This window comes from Ctenopharyngodon idella, chromosome 4 (genome assembly GCF_019924925.1).
Source record: "Ctenopharyngodon idella isolate HZGC_01 chromosome 4, HZGC01, whole genome shotgun sequence".
Classification (NCBI taxonomy): Eukaryota; Metazoa; Chordata; class Actinopteri; order Cypriniformes; family Xenocyprididae; genus Ctenopharyngodon; species Ctenopharyngodon idella.
The window spans coordinates 1764112-1784050 of record NC_067223.1 but is presented as its reverse complement, the minus strand read 5'-3'; the positions used below and the strand labels follow the sequence as shown (position 1 = coordinate 1784050).

At 39.6% G+C, this 19939-nt stretch overlaps 1 protein-coding gene across 5 annotated transcripts; it reads right to left on the bottom strand.

Moving 5' to 3' along the window:
* Positions 1–3855: 3855 nt before the first annotated feature.
* On the bottom strand, positions 3856–19690 carry gata3 (GATA binding protein 3). 5 transcript variants are annotated; one of them, XM_051891246.1, is made up of 6 exons: positions 19543–19690; positions 13906–14262; positions 12307–12840; positions 9881–10026; positions 8047–8172; positions 3931–5260 (listed from the first exon to the last, which is right to left on the bottom strand). In XM_051891246.1, the coding sequence occupies exons 2-6, from the start codon at positions 14132–14134 to the stop codon at positions 4970–4972; spliced, it is 1326 nt and encodes a 441-aa protein (XP_051747206.1). In that variant the 5' UTR covers positions 14135–14262; positions 19543–19690; the 3' UTR covers positions 3931–4969. The 5 variants fall into 5 exon arrangements, with proteins under 5 accessions (XP_051747208.1, XP_051747209.1, XP_051747207.1 ...); XM_051891248.1 differs by lacking the exons at positions 9881–10026; positions 19543–19690 and adding an exon at positions 9781–9821 and having other exon boundaries at positions 3856–5260; positions 13906–14753; XM_051891249.1 differs by lacking the exons at positions 9881–10026; positions 19543–19690 and adding an exon at positions 9781–9821 and having other exon boundaries at positions 3856–5260; positions 12364–12840; positions 13906–14753.
* Between the last annotated feature and the right edge of the window lie 249 nt (positions 19691–19939).

Here is a 19939-nt window from a genome sequence, read left to right as displayed (position 1 = left end):
CGATGAGCTTGTAATCATTACTTCAGAAGTGGGACTTATCAAATTTCAGAGAGCATGTAAGGGCAACATAACAGCAACAAAAATGTTTGATTCATGGGGTCTTTAAGTCAGTTGTGTCAAACAACAAATTTGGGAGGTCAAAAACTGGAAGTAAGCACTCATGAAAACTATGTGGCGGTCCAGAACATTTTTTCCTAGTAGTTCATGGAGTTCCCCTTTAGGTTGTTGTTGCCTTTTTATAGCACAATAATGAGAGGAGAGGGGTTTCTTCCAACAGAAACATTATTTGGATTATGAGATCCTGCTAAGGTGGTATAGTGTTAAAACATGTTTTAGCACTGCAGGTTGAAATATCAAGGAAGCCAGGCTCTGGTCAGATGTTCAAACACACGGCTCTCAGTAAATGCTATGTCAGCCACAGGTAACCGCCTCCCAGGTGCTTGTTCCCATGGCAACTACAATGTTTACAAACATTCCCTGATTTTTTTTTTTATTTTTTTCTGTCAACCCGGAAAAAGAACTCAACTTGATTCATATTTCAGTCAAATTGAGTTGGTTAACCAAACACTGGAAGATAACCAAAAAGTTCCGTGTCGGGTTGCAAAGAAATCTTTGTCTTTTTTTCCATGAATGGTGCCTTCTTGTGTGTCCTAAATTAAATTCTGGTCAATATTTCAGTATTAGCATTTTTGAAGGTCATATTACACGCTAACTCACTAAACTATAAATAAATAGCATAAATCGCTCAATTAATCAAAAAAAAAAAAAAGTTAGTTAGCTAGTTAGCTAGCTTGTGTCGATGCTTATGCTAGCAACTGCTGTTAATAGACAAAAGACTGTCAGCTGACAACAAATACAACAAAAAAAAAAAAATAGTATTTAGGCAATAACTTATAGGCCTACACTGGCTAATCAAAAGCCATGCAATCATTGTTCCCTGCTAACTGCAATGTGTGACTCAGAAGTGTCAAACCAAAGTCACCACAAAAAGCTTCATTTCTGAAGAACCCAAAAGTGTGCCCGCTGGTTTTGCAGTGTCATTATATTTCGTCTGCCGGGATCCTGTAGTTTGCATGCTAACGTGAGGGAAATAGTTTGAGCCACATTTTGTTTAATTGACGGCACTTACTAGAAATGGAACGAGTATGTGTTTTTGGAAGATTCACACCAAAAACCTTTGAGCCTTTTAACTTTCTTTAGGGACATTTCGAATATCCGCTTAGTAATTAGCATATAGCTAATTCGAGATCACCCACGGTTCATACAGACTTTGAGTTACAGATCACAATGTTAATGCACAAAATGCTGCAAGAAATTAAAATACAGGAAAACATTGATATACTGGAGAACAGAACAGCTAAAGTCAGTCCAGTAAAATAAACATGAGGTAACTGCCATGTGGCTATGTGTAGTCAAAGCGGAAGCTAGCAAAAGCGAGATTATGATATGATTTTTGATAAGACATGATGATTTAACATGCAAAAAGTGTTGCCTCAGACATACCACTCTCAGTCTCTTAGAACCAGACATCTGCATATATACACTCTTTCACATGAACATATAGTTGGCGTAAAGCACTTTGTTAAATTCTCACTCTCTCTTTTACTCTCTATCTGCATTTTCATGTCTCTCATTATGGCCATTACAACAGTAATGAGCAGTAAAGGGCAGTAAAGGGCAACAGGACATTCCAACACTTTCATATTTGCGAAACTGAACCTGACGTGAGTGTTTTTAAACCCAGATGTTATGCTAACAGAAGGAGCCATGCCTTTTATGTATAAACAATCTTTTTTTATATACACTTATATAGGGGAAGGTTTCTGTTTTTGTTATTTTAAGCGAATGTACGTGTAAATGCGCTTTTCTTCTATGCGTATGTGTGGGTCCTTGGCTTCACTGTGGTCTAGGGTTAGTTCCCCTTTTATTTTATTTTTTTGGACTTCACAGAGAAAGTTTCTTAGCATGCTAATGCGCCATCAGCACAGGCTGCATGCAAATGTATGAAACCACAACAGCAACTAAAAACAAAATGTATGCAGCTCTATATTCACTCCGTTGAGAAAAAGAAACATGCAAATGTATCTTACAACGTTGGTTTATAGTATGTAACTGCCCTGTGTAAAATTTAGCATGATGCTAACTTAAAACTAACCTTTATTTGTGTATTACTAATGTTTGTTTTCTACATTTACATGCCTGCAGGATTGGACATCTTAACCATGATGAAATATTTTTTGTCATTGTGTGAGTACTGCATTGGTTAATGATGAATGTTTCTTTGAACTTAGCAAGCTTAGCATAACATGGTAAAATTATTAAAGATAGAGTACTATTAAACATATGTATTGTTCGCATTACGTATAATGTTTATGTTAACAGTTCTTCTACAAAGTGAACGCTTTATAATCAAACAAAAACCCTTAGGGCAGGTCCTTTCTTACGACCCATAAAAACTAATGGAGTGAAGACCATGGCTAGCTACAATGGAACAGTAAGCAATGACCCTGCAAACCCACAATGAACCACTGATCAAAGGCAGCTGGTAAAAAAAGATTTCCTCTTCATGTAACGACTGCTTTTGAACATTTTGAATGTTCTTGTATTGTCTCATTGATTTGCAGGCCAGATTTTGGCAACTACAATTTTTATTGAGCATGTGGTGTGCAATCTATCCCCCACAAAATTGTTCTGACTTGTGGTATTAACCATTATGCTGTGTCATTTTTTTGACCGGGAACACCACAAGTGTAACAAGGTGGGGAAAAAATCCCCAAAAAGTACAAAATAAAATTTGGGAAGTAGTTATACCCTGTGTGAGCAGTCACGGAGTTTAACTAACATTTTCGTCAAAAAGAAAATCTTTCTGGGTCAAAATGACCCGAACACAGCATTTATTTTAGTTCTGAGAAATTCAATCTTCTCAAGATCCAAATTGCATTGAAAACTTACCCTTCGGATGCCAACTTATGCCTCATTGCACCACAAAACCACTTTTTGCAGCCTTATTAGTTTCTTTTCTCTACAATTTACTGTGCAGTAGCAGCCACAGGCTGAGGGTATTTTTTGCTGTGGTACCTTTTACCCTATTCTACCCATAAGGCTTTGCTTCTGTTAACCATGTTTTTTCATACTTGGCTCTCTTATAAGAAGTCTTTAAGCGATTGCTCTCTCTATGCAAATATAAATTTCATTGCCATATTCATCACTAAATTGCCTCATTCATTTTGCAGTATCGTTGGTTGACACAAGATCAAGTATTCTCACCGGACTGCATTGTTTTTGCCGATTTTTTGAAGTGAAGAGAAACATAAAATTTGCTTAGGTTACATTTTTCATTGAAATTTACAATATTATGTGATGTACTACATCACTGTTCTCTGAGATAAATCATGGATCGAATTTTTATTGTCAATTTGTTCTTACAGACCTGAAGCATTTGTTTCTTCAAAATGTAAACCGATTTTACGTTCAACATAAAATGGACGGAAAGATGAATTTCAGTCTCCAGACTGCAAATACTCTTATTTCTGTCCTGACACGTTCAAAAAGCATTTCTGATGTGACTAGCATGCTAACAGCAGTGTTGATGGAATGTCAAACTCAAATTGGTAGCGTGAGGAGTTTTAGGCCGTGTGGGGTCAAGTCCCTCACAACATGTCTGTTTATTTCTAGGCTTCCTGTTGATATGCGGCCAGCAGCATTCTGGGTAAATCTAGAGGTGTCCTTGTGGCTAACAGAAGCCATGTGTCAGATATCACACATACATAGGGACATATACCCACAAAAACTCACTCTTGCATTCACACACCAATTAGTATGCAAACACGCAAAAAAGCGTTCACCGTTGCTTCCTTGTATGATGTCAACAGAGATTAAACTAGTTTATTATTTTCAAAGAGGAAAAAAAATTACGCAACAAAAAGCAAGTCTTTTTTTTACACTAGTGATTATTAAATTTGTACAACCATTCAGTCTGCATTACATAAAGAAATAATTCTACATCTTTGTTTCTTTCGTATTTTTGGTACTCTGAATTATACATACAAATAACAAATACAGGAACTTTTTTCACAATGCATATAACCTGGGCCCAAAGAAGTCTTTCAGGTGTATACGTGAGTGTGTGCGTGTGTGTGTGTGTGTGTGCGTGTGTGTGTGTGTGTGCATGTGTGTGTGTGTGAACACAAACCAATTGCCCAAGACCTATAACACATCCAGAAGAGTAGCTGGAAGTCTGCGAAACAGACCTGACTACAAGTTTTAATGCATTACACACCATTTCCTTTCTACTTTTCTTCTCCCTACTTCTCATCTCCTACTTTTTTCGTCATTCGGATAGAAATCGTGGCCACGTCGCCACGCCGTTCCATCTTCCTGGTTTAAGTCGTACCCTTCTTATCATTAGCTGCCCACGGGCATTTCCTGTCCTCGCCTTTTTTCATTTTGCTCTTTAAAAAGTCTTCATTAAATGTATTTCAGACAATTTTTTTTTACAAATATATGCAGAGTTCATCTCCTGTTGTCATTCACAGCTCAATTCCTCATGTCTCACGGGGGCAAAGAATAGGAGATGCGTAGAAGAAGAAGAGGAGTAGGTTTGGGAATTAGAGAAGGTTAGTTTAAAGTCTCGTAATGTTTGTGCCTTGATGCCCACAGGAAAGATGGCATTTGTACACAAATGAAGGTTGACATCAGCGCGAGGCTTCATGGTTGGAGGGGCGATGAAGAAAGTTATTGTCTTTTCTCTTTCATTCTCACTGTCTCTCCCTCATAATGCGGGTTAGGGGGTTTAAGCGGGGCATACCGAAGTGGAGAAGGGGTCTTGGGGGGGCTCGTAGCTCAGACGGAGCGCGTGAGAGAGCTGGTTCAAGGTCGGAGGGTTGCGGCGGGTGACAGGCTTCAAGGTTAACGGTGCTTTGAGACATCCACCGTCAGGAGATTGGGCGGTCGGAGGTAGCAGGGTGCTCTAGCCCATTGCCGTCACCATACTGGAGGGGTGGTGGGGGGCGAAGGGCAAGCTGGAAGAGGGGTGCATGGGGGTGGGCGTGGTCAACATGTGGCCGGAGTGCGAGAAGGGAGGGAACGAGGTCATGTGACGTGACAGGGCGGCTGGGCTGAAGGAACTGTTCTTTTCCATCAAGCTTTTGGAGAAATCCTCCATGCTATCATGGGACTTTTTGCTCTTCTTGGACTTGCTGGACATCTTCCTGTTCCGGGTCTGGATGCCCTCCTTCTTCATGGTGAGTGGTCGGTTGATCTGCGAGGAGAGAGAGATGGCAGACTTTAATAATGGCCACGGGATCGTCCTGCTTACATAAGACAGGAGCATAATGGAAAAACTTCAACATAATTTTCAATTTTAACACTTTATTGCTATGAGATCGGTCCTTCATATTTCAGAAGACCTAAATCCAGTTATGTTTCTTTTAAGTATTAACTTAATCTCAGATGTTTCTCCTAAAAATTCCTAATGAGAAATAAAAATAGACACATGGGAGGCAGTTGTTGATATATGGTAAAATTAATGTGGATAGCATAGCTCAGATCATTTGGTCTTGGAATAATGAGTTCGTAATGAAATTTCTGACTTTTGAGTATCTTAGACTTTGGTATCTTGGCAAATAAAAGCACAGTTTGAGACACTGTAAGAAACATCCAAGAAGCAGAGGACCTAAAGGCATTCATTTATGTAACCTCATGTCTTCGTGTCATGTGAGGAAGACTTTCAAAAGAAGATAATGTGATAATGTGCTTCTTAATGTCTGTACAAAGAAAGTCAATGAAGACCAATGTTGGTTTGGACCCTATTGACGCCCATTGTATGGACAAATACAGTTTAAACATTCTTTAAAATATTTTCATTTGTGAACCACAGAGGAAAGAAATTCAAACAGGTTTGGAACGAGTATATAATGACAGAATATTAAGCAAAAGCCATATTCTCTTCATCTAATCTCTGTAATTGCGGTCTTGGAGAAACAATTGATATATTAAACAGATCTCATTTACAATTTCTCCTTCTTACGGGCAAGTTGGAAGCTGACACTCCTTTAAGTCACAGTTTCTGGGATTAGGATTTGGTTAAACAATGAGGGTCACTTTACACACTCGTAGTGAGACCCTTTAATGCTTTATTGAGTCCTAGCATGTTCTGATGGTATGTAATAGAGCTTCATTATAACACAGATATGTCAGTTTCTTTGTTCGAACGAGCGTGTCTGTACATACGAGTGTGTGTATCGGGTCATATCAGGACTAGGCTGGATTTAGCCTTTGGTTCCCTGATGCCAGGCATGGACGGTGCCAGTCTTGCCAAAGAGAGAAACCCCAGACTCTGGCCAGCCGGGTTCAAGCGCAGTAGCACTGCCATATCCGTCTGCCAAAGCCTGCCACTTTCACCCCATAATTGAACTGCTTATTTCTCTCTCTCTGTCTTAAAACACTTTTAAATGCTTTGCGCAAGAGCTATTAAGTGATACTAAGAAGCATTTGTTTTTGAGTGTTAATGTGTTCGATTGTTTTTGAGTCTTTAAGACTTAATAAACTGAACTTTCTACTGTTATTTCACCATTTTGATTTATAAAAGACTGATAAACCCCACAGTTTATTTTTTAGTAAATTTTGAGTAAATGTTGAATCTAATCATTCATTTCTGTTATTTCTGAATTTGTAGCAATGTATTTATTTGTTAACAATGAACTGGATTATATCAAAAATATATCTGCAAGAAATTCTGCCATACTGTACTCTAGATATCTGCATTGACGTCTGTTATCGTAAAACCCGTATTGGCTGACCACCAGTGTAAATGCGAGCGAGTGTACCAGTATGTGTGTGTGTGTGTGTGTGTGTGTGTGTGTGTGTGTGTGTGTGTGTGTGTGTGTGAGTACTCACACCCCAAAGCAAAACTGTTAATTTAAAACATCACAGAAAACACATGCTTATAGCCGTCGGCTATAAAACACTCTTATACGTTATTCAGTTATGCATTTTGGGGCTTAAAATGACCACATAAAGAAACTGAGAAGGAAACGGGTCAGCAGTCTAACCCCAGACTGACAGACATACAAATACAATCACAAATCAGTTCTTTTGACAAATCCCTGTCGGCTCAATGAGAGATGGGAGTGGTTGTGATAATGCAAACATGCGAGTTAGTGAAGAACACTCTGGAGAGAGCTCCGCTTAATTTAGCATGCAAAATCTGGAATTTGATTCAAAGCAGGCCGACCTTAACAGAAAAAGGACGTACCAAAACAAACTAATTTTCCAATTACCCAAACTCTTGGTTGTTTCGAACGATAATACATGTTGTTTGTTTCCCTGATAGCCTAAGACTTTTTTTCTCAAGTTCTTATGAAACAGTCAAAACCAACATGGCAAAATGATTTAAAAGGGTGCACTTGCGTGACTAGTAGGCGGTGTAACAGGAGCGTGGGGCCTCAAAGTGTGATGATAGAGGATACCAGAGCTGATTAGGTAGAATGAAAATGTTCCCCGGCATATGTTCAACATTGAAATACCACCAACTGAAGTGTAATTCAATAGTACAACAGTACTAGCAGTTTAGCTCCCACATAATAGCAATAAAAATAAATAATAATATGAGGAACAACAAAACAAATCTCTGTGGGTAATTGACTCTAATGTCTAGAGACCATTGGGGAACGTTTAAAAAACGTTTCATGGTTTCGGAATGGGTTAAGTCGTCCCTGGGGTTCGAAAATCACAATATTAGTGACTACAGTACGGCCAATCAGACAGGCTTTGGAAAACACAACGAATCTAAATGAAACAGATGTGATTGATTAATGATTATAATGGTTGATTAACATAAATTCGTAGTCATTTTTGAGTAGTCAATGCATGAACCTTTCACTTCTCACGAAGTTGTGAATGTTGTGAAAGAAAGAAAGAAAGCAAGAAAGAAAGAAAGAAAGAAAGAAAAAGAAAAAGAAATGGCATGACATGAAAGGAGCCATCATGCAAAGAGAAGATAGAAAATATCTTACTAGATAAGTGTAAGACAGCTATGGAGCTTACATTGTGTAATTTGTAATAGAGGCCGCAGGCATTGCAGACGGGATCGCCGTTCGCATTTCTCCGCCACAGTGTCGTCGTGGTCGTTTGACAGTTTGCGCATGAGGTCCCTGCTCGTCTGGCAGCGGACTGATGGACACACACAAAGAGGAAGAATCACGGTTATTACACTCATAATATAATAACTTAAGATGATGATTACATTCCTACAGTGTTAATGGCCCCCAACCCTCCTGTTTCCTGAGCTTGCAAATGGTTTTAAGCGATGCAGAAATATGTCAGGGGAAAAGAGATCTCCATAACACTGGTGCCTTAAACTTTCGGGTAAAAATAGTGCCTTGCACACATGCCCTCTCAAACCTAAATATTTACAGAGGACATGAAAGCGCTGGTTTAAATAGTGCCCATTAAAGCTGATGACATTTTCCCGTTAAATGATGGAGAAACAGCGGCTCTGCATGAAATGGATCCACGTTTAAACATCAACCTTCAGTTAGATATTAGCCATCTTTATTTACATCAATATGCTGCACTAAAATAGCTTGCTCTAAATTAACATGCATTGATTAAAAGCAGTTAGAATTATTAATTATAAGCAGTTACTGACAATTATCATAAGTAAAAAAACAAAAACAAAAACAAAACAAAAAACAATGAAAACTCAAAAGAAACACAATGAATTTGTAGGGATCAGCAACATATTTTGAAATGGACTATGCAGAAAGAAAAATCATGTGTTTAGGGTTAATACAGAAATGCTGAAGTAACGTTCTGCAGTGACAAATGATTCATAAATGTCGTTTAATTCAATTTAAAGCCAGACTGATAATCAGGCGCATGACTGATTGACGTGATCGAAGCGTCAATAATAGGCGACGTTAGTGTCTAATGCTGCTTATTATGATTGGCTGCTTTTTTCGATCGTTTGTGAATTTAAAAAGACAGCTAAATTGTTTTACCAAATGAATTAAATTCAAATAAATTAGACAAAGAGAACAACATTTGTTCTCTAAAGGTAATTCGTTCCTGTTTTATTCTTCTTCATACTATTATTTTCTAGAGTATTTGAAGATCAATCTGAAGTCGTGACTCCTGTCTGCGCGTTCTCGCCCGTATGTTTAGACTGCGGGAGCGAGCGCTGTTGTTCGAGGAGTTTTATCAGCAGCGCTCAGATATCCGCCAGTCTTTTCCTGGGAAGTCGGCTTTTCACATTAGAGAGGGAGAGAAGGCCAATGCCAAAATAGCAGCGCTCGGACTATTTCTCTGCGCCTCAAGAGCCTCGACTCTATCCAAAGCCCGAAGAGAGACGTGCATGTCTGGTGCTGCCAGGCCATTGAAAACACAGAGTTTCTCTCTCTCTTTCTCATTTATTAAATCCCTGTGAAACAGTGTCCCTGATGAATCGCACATTGTCAGAATTGAACCTAATTTCTGCAGACATATTTGACCTGTTCGAGATGATCGCCTCCCACGCGTACTCATTTGAGATAAGCGCTCGTTTCACAACACTTTGAAGTCTCTCCGTGACAAATTTCATTATGCTGACACGTAGACACAGTGTCAGCAATATTTGCGATAAAATAAAATTGTCCGGGGATTTATGTCGAGCGGGAAAAAATAAAATAAATAATAAATAAATAAAAATAAATAAAAATTGATACAGAAAAAAAAATAAACATTATTATTATTGCTAATAATAATAATAACTGCTATTGCTTAATCTAAAAGAAACGAGACCTGCGCTTGGCGAGTCAATTTCTTGCAGCTAACACTTCTTCCTGGGTAGAGAAAGAGAAAGACAGAAGTGTCATTAATACAGTGCTATAGAGCAACATACCAGCCTCCGCTTGGGCTTGATGAGGGGTCGGTTCTGTCCGTTCATCTTGTGGTATAGTCCGCAGGCGTTACACAAATAGTGACCGGTGCCATCCCTCCGCCACAGAGGAGTCGAGGTGGCCCCGCAGTTAACACATTCTCTACCCTCTGCCAACAGAGATACACACACGCATGCACAACTGATTTTTTAGAACCACTAAAACACACTTCCATGCACACGTATAATCACAACTACACAATCCTATAGGCCATGCCACTAGTGAGCATATTAAACACCAGTGGCCGCCAGGTTAAAAACAGAATATTAAATATCAGTATTTTACACACAAAATAATTGCTAATATTTATATTAATATTATACACATATTGCACACATAACAATTTCTAATAATTCATTATTTATCAAAAATAAATAAATATGAAAAGGCAATATCAAAAATACACACATTACAAATTCTCATTGGTAAAAGATGAATATGGAAATGCATTAATAACAAATTATTATTAATGCATTACCAAATAAAACATTATCTAATATGACATCAACTTCAATCGTCAAATATGACATCATCTGATAAGATCTACAAATAACTTAGCGGTTCTAAGTAGGCAATGCTGTGAAAATGTATTCAGAGATCTTCAGAGGTTTTATCAAACGTGTCATGCTCTAAACAACGATGCCTTGAAAATATTGCATCATTCATTAGAAGAGGGAATCGCAAATATAATATAGCTGGATAAACTCATGACTCAATTTCCAAAGAAACAACCTCCCGGTTCATTAAACAACGTGACTAGGAATAAAAGTAGCTAGATTTTAGGCTGAAATAATGTTAAATAGATTCAGTAACAGTAAGTGAAAGCGTCGGTCTAATTAACTCATTGTGTAACCTGCTCTCTTTACGTAATTAAAACACCGTAGCGTTTGATTGGCATTCTTTCCGTTTGACTGACAGGTGAAGGGCGCGCGCTTCACATGTTCAGTGACCCACGCCTCCGGTCGCTCCGCTGAAACGAAAAACAACCTCGCCGTGCAGCCCCCTGTACCTCATTCTGCCCTCATTTGTGGCGCGAGACTCTTTTGCTCTACAAAATGCCCCAAACCCACAAAGCTCGCGACCACAGATAGTGACACACGCAATAACGGAGTGTTCTACTGCATCTATAGAGGAGCGTGTATACATGTTTTGCTTCAAAAACAAAACCTTAAAAGAACAATGCTAGAACTTTAGTGTTCTATGTTTACTGTGCAAAATAGGCTATGTATTCTAAATGTATAGCCTACAATATAACCATAGTAACACCAACCGATTTAAATAATAATGATTTAAAATTTAATTAAAAAACGTAATAAAAATTAGTAACACACAAGTTAAATTAGTCTATAAGAGATTATATATCTTTATCATAAAATCTATCGCTATGAATAGACCATGATTTAAAAATGGTCCGTTCGCTAATCGCATTTAAAAAGCTGGTTGACCTTTTGAAATCATTTTCTCTGTGTGTTTGGATAACACTCTGTCTGTGCATGTCGGCCGTGCATTGCGCCAGCTCATTCGTTATTCCGAGCGATCCGCGGCGCATCCGGACTCTATCAAAGTTTCTGCGCAAAGTAAACAATGCAACTGTCGCGTGCAGCAGTCTGAAAATAATTGGATTAGCTTAAACATATAAACGCGAGATAGATGGGGCCGTGAACTGCGAGGCACAAGAGGAGCAAGAGATGAGAGAGAAAACACACACACACACACAAACACACACACACATATCTACATCCGGAAAACCCTAGCGCTCCGCTTTAAACGTGTAGACTCATCTGCATATGCTGAGCGACGTTTAATAAATCAGGGAAGCTAATTCCGCTTTGTATCTAGACGACATTAGATATAATATTCTCCAAAGAGGAATATAATAATGAAATAGGGTAAGGCAGGCGTGTTGAAAAAAAAATCTTTAATTTCTGTAAAAGAGAAAGTAAATTGCGCCTTGATTATTTAAACTGATACCACAACAAAAAGCTGAGATTATTGCGTCATAAATTAATCAAGCGAACAGGATTATAACGTAGCTCAAATTAATATTAATTTCACATGTTTATCATTAGATATCATTAGATTTACTTTAAATAAATAGCCTTATCTCAGTGCGATATCATAAATCAGATTTAAGGAGTGGAGCCATTGATGCTCTTTAAACAAGGGATGTGGAATGTACCCAAATTTGATAGCCAAGCCTTGGCACAGACAAAAAAAAAAAAAACATAACCAAATCAATAATCCGGGAATTGGATAACCTGGGAGGCTGTTTTTGAGGAAAACGAATGGCAAATGCACAATAAGAGAGCTCTCAGAGAAAAAGCTATTGCTGAATGATCTGACTATGATTATGTTAGTAAAATCAAAGGGTAGTAAAGCGCACGCCTACCTGAACAGGACCTTGTTTTTGGTCTCGTTTTGGAACCATAACTAGAAGAGGACCCACCTATCAGGCTACTTGGTGGGAAGAGCCCCGGCCCGTAATCGGACACATAGGAAGGGTAAGTGGCGATGGGATGGTGCGCGGAGGACGCGCCCGCTCCGATAGAAGCCATGCTCCGACTATGAGCCGAATCCAGCTTCATGCTTTCGGCCAGAGACACCTGGTACTTAATGCACTCTTTGTCCTCCTGCCGTACGGATGAGCCCGAGCCTGACGTGGAAATTGAGGGGTCAGGGGACACATCTTTGGGTGGAGTGGGGGGAAAGGTGAAGAGGTGTGGGCTGGAGTGGCCAGCGGACAGCGAGGAGGAGGAGGCTGGGGGATAGACGGACAGAGGCCCAGGGGAACTGTGATGCAGGGAAGTTTTGGGGAAAGGCCCGAGGTTCCAGGGGGAGGTACTGTGGTGAGGGCCGATAGGTTTACTTCCATCGAGCCAAGGAAGAGAGCCGTGCAGCAACGATGGGCGACACACCTGACTACCTGCGGAAACAAAACACAAGCCTGCTGTTAGGATAGGACGAGGCTGTGGGATTCGTCACATTAAGAACGATTAGAACATTTTGTAAACACAGTTGTTGAACATCAAATTATATCTTTATGTATATATAATATACTTTTTTCCAGAAAGATGTAGAATAATAATATGTATAGGCCTACATATAATTAATAGCAAGATAGTCAATGATTTTTACAACAGCGCTGCAAAACCAAGTACATTTTAAACATTTTTAGGCGCTAAAACCCTTTTAGCAACGGCCATTTATTGCATGAAAGAACTAGTGCAACCTGACTAAATGAGTAAAACTGTGAAACTGCACGTAAAGGCCTAGATTACATCTGAGAGGCTTTCGATGGCCCTGAGAAGGGTCCCAATTAACAGCCCTCAAGAGTTTCTCACTTTCAAACGACTTTCGATATCTTACCCACCAGTATCTACTGATGATGCACGGATTTTGAAAGTTTTGATATGTTTAGAGATGGGGCAATTCAAACGAGAAACAAGGTCACGCTTTGCCCCATTCCGTTCAGGAAGTCATGTCAATAAATTAAAGCAATTTTTCTTCCGCACTAAAATTCAAGTACCTAGTACAGGGGGGGAAAAAAATGCGTTTTTGCGACTTTTGAAAAATCATTAAATTAAATCTCAGCCACCTAGTACTAATATAAATATTTTCACCTTATTATATATTATTATACCATCCTATTTTTTTAACTTGTGTGTTTTCGAATAACACTACTCGTTCACAATTAATTTTTTCATCACATTTAAATTAAATTAAAAGGCTTCCTAAAATTAATGGAATACGTTACATTATCTAATAACCTAAAAAGTAAAATAACCATAGAATACTAGAAAGATGTGAAACCAGTGACATCACTTCAGGTAAGCCGCACGTAAACTACGAAATTGACACCGTTCAAAAGAGTCAGTTGCATTTTTAGTACAATCCTAAAAACAGTTTCTGTCCTATTACATATAAATAACTCAATTGGAACATAGATGAATAATGTAAAATAACCGATGATAAAATTAGGACTACTTACTGTGAGGTGGCGGTGGGTACCTCTGCACGGCCCGAACCGAGTTCCCGTAGTACGGGTGGTTGCTCTGTCCGTCGATATTAAACAATACATCCACATCTTCCGCAAGGGGATACTGCGACGGGTCCATGTAGGAGTGTCCCAGTCCCGGGTGGTGTGTCTCGGGATGCTGGCCGTTAATGACCGGGTGATGATGGGTCATCCAACGAGGCTGCTCCGGACTTACTTCCATCGTTTTCTTTTTCTTTTTTAGCAAACGTTCATACAATCACCGATACACACAACACGAAAGTTCAAAAAGTCCAAACTCCTCCTTTGTTTAATCCACTGGTTCGATTTATTTTTTTTACTTCCGATCACCTGAAATTGAACAAGACAATTTGTTTTACAAAGTCCGTCCGTTCGTTTGTGTTCTTTCTGTCATTGGCAAATTGTCAGAAGCTCGTATAAACTGAATCCGTTTGTTCAATAAACGCGCTTTAACTTCTGAAAGTCAAATGCATTTATACTATTGCTGGTCATAAGTCCGCGTACGCATCCAAACGCGCGACAAGTTCCGCAAGTTTTTCTGTTGCGCTGCGTAGACTCAACAAGTGAGCTTGACGGTTCAGGCCGAGCCGGGTCGATCTGGATAAGTTTTCTGCCTTATGACTGAACACAAGTTTGATCAAATCTGTGTTTATGCGCAGTAGTAACCCTCTTCCCTCTTACTCTATTTCCATCCCTCCCTCTCTCTCTCTCTCTCTCTCTAGTGCTCACTCCCTCTGTCTCTGAATGCACTGCTCTCTCTGTGTTTTTTTACAGTGAAGGCATTCTTTCAGGATGGCGCCAGTCAGCTCAATGCTCGCAGACAGCTGTGGCGCGACGCAACTTAAGGAGGGTCTGTGGTGTCATCAGCAGGGGCGGGGCCCAACAGCCTGGACTAATTGAATAAAGTGGGCCAGGGAAAGATGACCAGGAGCTGCGCCCAATTCTGCTTCCCATTCATATACAGAATGGAGTATTTTTTTATTTATTTTTTTGAGTAGACGTCTGAACGATGTTAAACACACTATTTATAAAAACACAAGCACGATAAATGCATTTTAGGCTGTGAAATGCATATTTCAGCTTGATTTTAAAAATTATAAATAAAAATTGGTTCATAAATAAAGTATCAATTAGGATAAAAGTAAAGAATTTAAATCAGGACCGTGGCAGCGTCTGAAATAGAAACATAAATGTGTCTTCTCAATCTCTCCCAAAATGATTTCTTTAACAGATTATTTTTTAGGAAGTATTTATTAATGTTGCTTGGGTACATAGTAAAATACATATATAAATAAAAATATAAATACGGAACTATCAACATGTCCTAAAGGGAACTGTCGTTCCGCGGCCTGCTGTAGCACCACTGCATGTGTTATCAGTGGCAGCTTGTGTGGAGTGTATTCTCTTTTAAATTGTGACAGTGCGTCCTCTCGCGGTGACAAGCACGTTTTTCTAATGGTTGCATATGAATGTTCAAAAGGGGCTCTTAAACCCTGACTGCGACATAGTCATTTCTCTCTTCCTGCACTTTTAACACAGGCTTTCCCCGGCTGCTGATGTCGGTGTTTTTTAGGCTATTCCTTGAAGGACACCAACCGAACGACTGCATCATTATTTATTTAAGTGTAACGCCATTACATGTAACGCGATGCAAATACATTAGCGTTTCAGTATGCGCGGTTAAAACTTTAACCTTAATATGTAATGGGAACGTATTTCTTCTGACAAATGCCACATTAGGGAACAGTTTCAGGTAGATTATTCGCTATTATTGTACTTGGTTGCGCTGTAATAAGGGGGCTTGGCCCTTAGGGTGATATTTTGTCTGTAATGCTCCGGTTTGGCTGGCCCGTCCCCACAGATTGACAAAATGTAATTGGGGTGCTCGTTTGATGCTCTGAAATGCGCTGAGATGATGGCCAGCCCTGCCGACTCCGCTGGACGTGACGTCAGTAAACAGGCAGGAAATATACCCCACGCGTTGGAGGTAAAATATGTGCTTTGCAAGCTTGTGTTTCTCTCGCGATAGTATTTTCTAGGGTTCCAGAAAACGATAAATCCATGTGCTACTCAAAGAATGTGATTTAAACTGAAAAATAAAGCGAGTAAGAAATAATATTTTTAATAGGCTCTAATAATAACACACATTTTCATACCTTGGTGGCGACGAAGCTTGCACCTCATCTTAAAAAAACGACATATATGAAGAGAAACTGGATGAAAATGCTGATTCAGGAAATGTGCTTTTTCTCTCCCTCCCGTACGAAGAGGAAAGCCTCTTCTTTTCCTAGTAAAGACCGAAGTTGGATGGTGTTGCACTGGCTCACTGTCATTGTCGAGCTGTCAGCGGACGCGTGTAATGATCCGCACGAGCTATTATCCCGCGAGCGAGCGTACATTAGAGGTACTCGAAGGCAACACGCGACGGTAAAAGTGAAATCCTGATTATGTGTTTTGTTTCTTGACTGAATGTCTTAAGCTTAGTGCGCGGGACATGGATGGAAGCCGTTCCGAACACTACAGGCACGATGTGTCAGAGTTTGGGAAGTATTCGAGGCGCCCTCACAAGAAAATGTTGTCGTTTATCATACTTCGGGCTGTCAAAACAAAATATGGACTACAATTCCATTACACAGCTGTAATGTGTTACACAATAAAAAGACAAAAGAGAAAAAAAATATAGGCTCAAAATAAATTCTATACGTATACATAGGCGCTATATATAGACCTATATATAATCATATAGATACCTAGAAAGATGTGAAACACACACACACACACACACACACACACACATATATACTTTTGTGTGTGTGTGTGTGTGTGTGTGTGTATATATATATATATATATATATATATATATAATGAGGGGTGGGCGGTATGTTAAATCAGACATTCTTTTTTGCTCGGGCCACCAGGCTGATTCATTGACGGCACAGTAAATCGGTGGCAGACAGCGATACTGGGTCAGGTTGAAGATTGGGTAGATAATTTGTGAATGATTATGTCAGGCAAGGCAGATTAAAATCAGGAGGCATCACACTTTTCACTGTGGGTGAGAACTTAAGACCCGGCCGTTTTATTTTAGTCTATCCTATAACAAGGGTTAGAAGATGTGCGCTGATAACACGCTTTGTTTTTATCGAGCACCATTTATAAACACATAAAACCTTTTTGTAATAATTTTGCTGAAGTGTGTTTTTGAACGGGCGAGTAGACAATAAAACACAAAAGCTGGTCAGCACAGTAGCCATCACAAAGAACATGGTGCACAATAATAATAATAATAATAATAATAATAATAGCCTAATAACAAACATGCAACTGCTTTTATTATTATTAGTGTTAGTAGTAGCAGCACTGCGGTTGTTGTTATCTTTTTTGTAATATACAAATTAATCATATAATACACAATCAAAACAATTGTGTTACTTCTCATCCGCTTTCATTTTTGGTTGATCGTGGAGGAGAATGCGATTGTTATCTTCAGCTTTACTGATTTACTCATATAACACACACACACACACACACACACACACACACACACACATATATAGGAGATATATATATATATATATATATGTATATATATATATATATATATATATATATATATATACCCTCCATATAGGCTATGCACACGTTATTCAAACGTAGGTTGTATGGGGATGAATCAGATTTTAACGCAAGCCTCCATGACGTCTATGGCGAGTTGAAGATGTGAGGAGATTTGATGAAAGGGTCGGCCTAGACTGCCCAGGTAAAGCTGTCCAAACAGAGCGGGGTGAACCAGAGGACACACACTTCACCCCAGCTACCGAATGATAAAGACAGGGAAGGGGGGTTCAGTATAGCGAAACATGAGCGGTACACTTGCAATATTCACGCATTTAAGGGCTTGTTCGTCACATTTATTTTTAAGCAACAAAACGTTTCTCCTCTCAGTTACCAGCTGTGGAAAATCACAAAGGAGCTTAACTGTAAAACGCAAATTGGGGGGGGGGGGGGGGGGGGGGGGGGGCAAAATGTCTTAAATTAAAACAATCTAAAATTAAACATAATATAGCGTAATTAATAATGATAAAAATAATCATAATAATAATGAATAAAGGTTAACTCGGAACATTAAGGTAGACTTTGGGCGGATTGCGATTCATGTACGTCTTTTCAAGAACGAACTTTCTTTCTGAATTCGTATGCTGTGTGATGGTGGCCTATGTAGGTTATACAGCAAATTCTTAGAACCCAGTCGAGGACGTGAAATTCTGATAGTTTTGTCATAATGAGAGTTTGACTTATTTCTAAGAACAACTGACAAAAAGGTGAGAGGGAAAAAACGCGAGAGCCTCGAGTGCAGGTTTTGTTTTTGATAACTCATCGCTCGAGAGAGAAACATCTAAAGACGGTTTTCATTTGGTGCTTATGATAGAAAACTCGACATATTTGCAACAATTAATTTCCGAAACATTCGTTATTTAGTTTCCATTGGTTATTCGTTCTCATTAATCCATATCCGATATATTAGCCTTCGAAATATTAATCCGTTTGTTCGTATAACATCACCATGTGTTCGGCTTCTTTAGGCCTAATGTATTTATTTGATCCCCACTGGTGCTCTTTGGGATGTCGCATGTAACAACTTCATAACTCAAAGAGGGTAAACAAAGAGGCACAGCGCAGGAATATTGTCGTTCAAACAAAAGTGCATCTCTTCCTTTCGGTCGAGTGCTGATTTGAGGACATGGTTTCAGATCATTTCACTGTGCAGCTGAATGGAGTGGCCGGTCTCGTGCTATCAGGGAGAAACAGCTGTTTTACGCGCATTCAGCTCCAATCAATGGAAGCTGCTGCTCTCTACATGCAAATACAAACCAAACGAGCTTGCGCCCATGAAAGACGGCCTATGATGTGCCTTAATGTCGCGTCCTCTTCTCTCTGTTTTCAATTCTCTTCAAACCAGCAACACAAATGCATCCTCTCTCTTTCTGCCTCACTCTCTCCCTCCCTCCCTACACACACACACACACACTGGAAGCGCAGTTTCAGCAAATCCACTTCTCTTTATGACCCATTGCAGGGCTAATCAGATCAATTTCACGGGTTAAGGGAAGCATACTTGCTCACACTCAGGTGGTAATAGATCATTAAAATCCTTCATCTAGAGGACGGTAGGCGGGAAAATGACTCTTAAAATACAAGGGCGTCCATAAAATACCACCCCAATTGTCGGAAAGTGGACGTGGGTGCTGGTGAAACGCATAGCCTATATATGTGTCGGGTGAAATGAATAAGCTCATGAGAGTTGACATCTATACACGTCTGAAATTGTTAAATGACTGTACCACCCTCATATAGAACAAAACATGCATGAGTGTCGGTGTGAAAAAAATATTAATTTATTAAACAGAGACAACCGCAAAGCCAATGTGTATCTGCACCAAAATATGAAATGGAGGGACAAAGCATCAGAAGAGCTGGCATGCATAACGCTTAGGAACATGGAAGCAAATCAATGTATTCGACAGTTTTGGGAGCTATGCTAATTGTGGAAGAGCTAGAAATTAGTTTAAAAAAAATCGATAGAAAATATAAATCCGAATATTTACTGACCTGCGGAATTGTGGTTGACGCGTGGTCAGGCGTTTTTTTTCTGACGGGCTTCAGATGTGAAGTGACACACAGATGGAAGTGCCGATGGCATTTACAGCAGGAGAGAAAAAAACTAGACTCCCTTTTTTCTTCTAGCCTACACACACTCACTCTGCGCGCGCACGCACACACACACTTACCGTACTTACTGTACACCAAGCGCGAGCTCTTCCGGGTCGGCGCAGGCTGCGGAGTAAAAACACACACTTAATCTGAATGGGAGCGATCACACGCGTCCGAAACGAACCTTTTTAACACAGAGAGAGAGAGGGGGACGTGGACGCACGGGCCGCGGAGAGGGAACAGGTACCGCCCGCGTGCGTTCGGTAGCACGCCGCTTTTCTCCTTGAGCCATAAT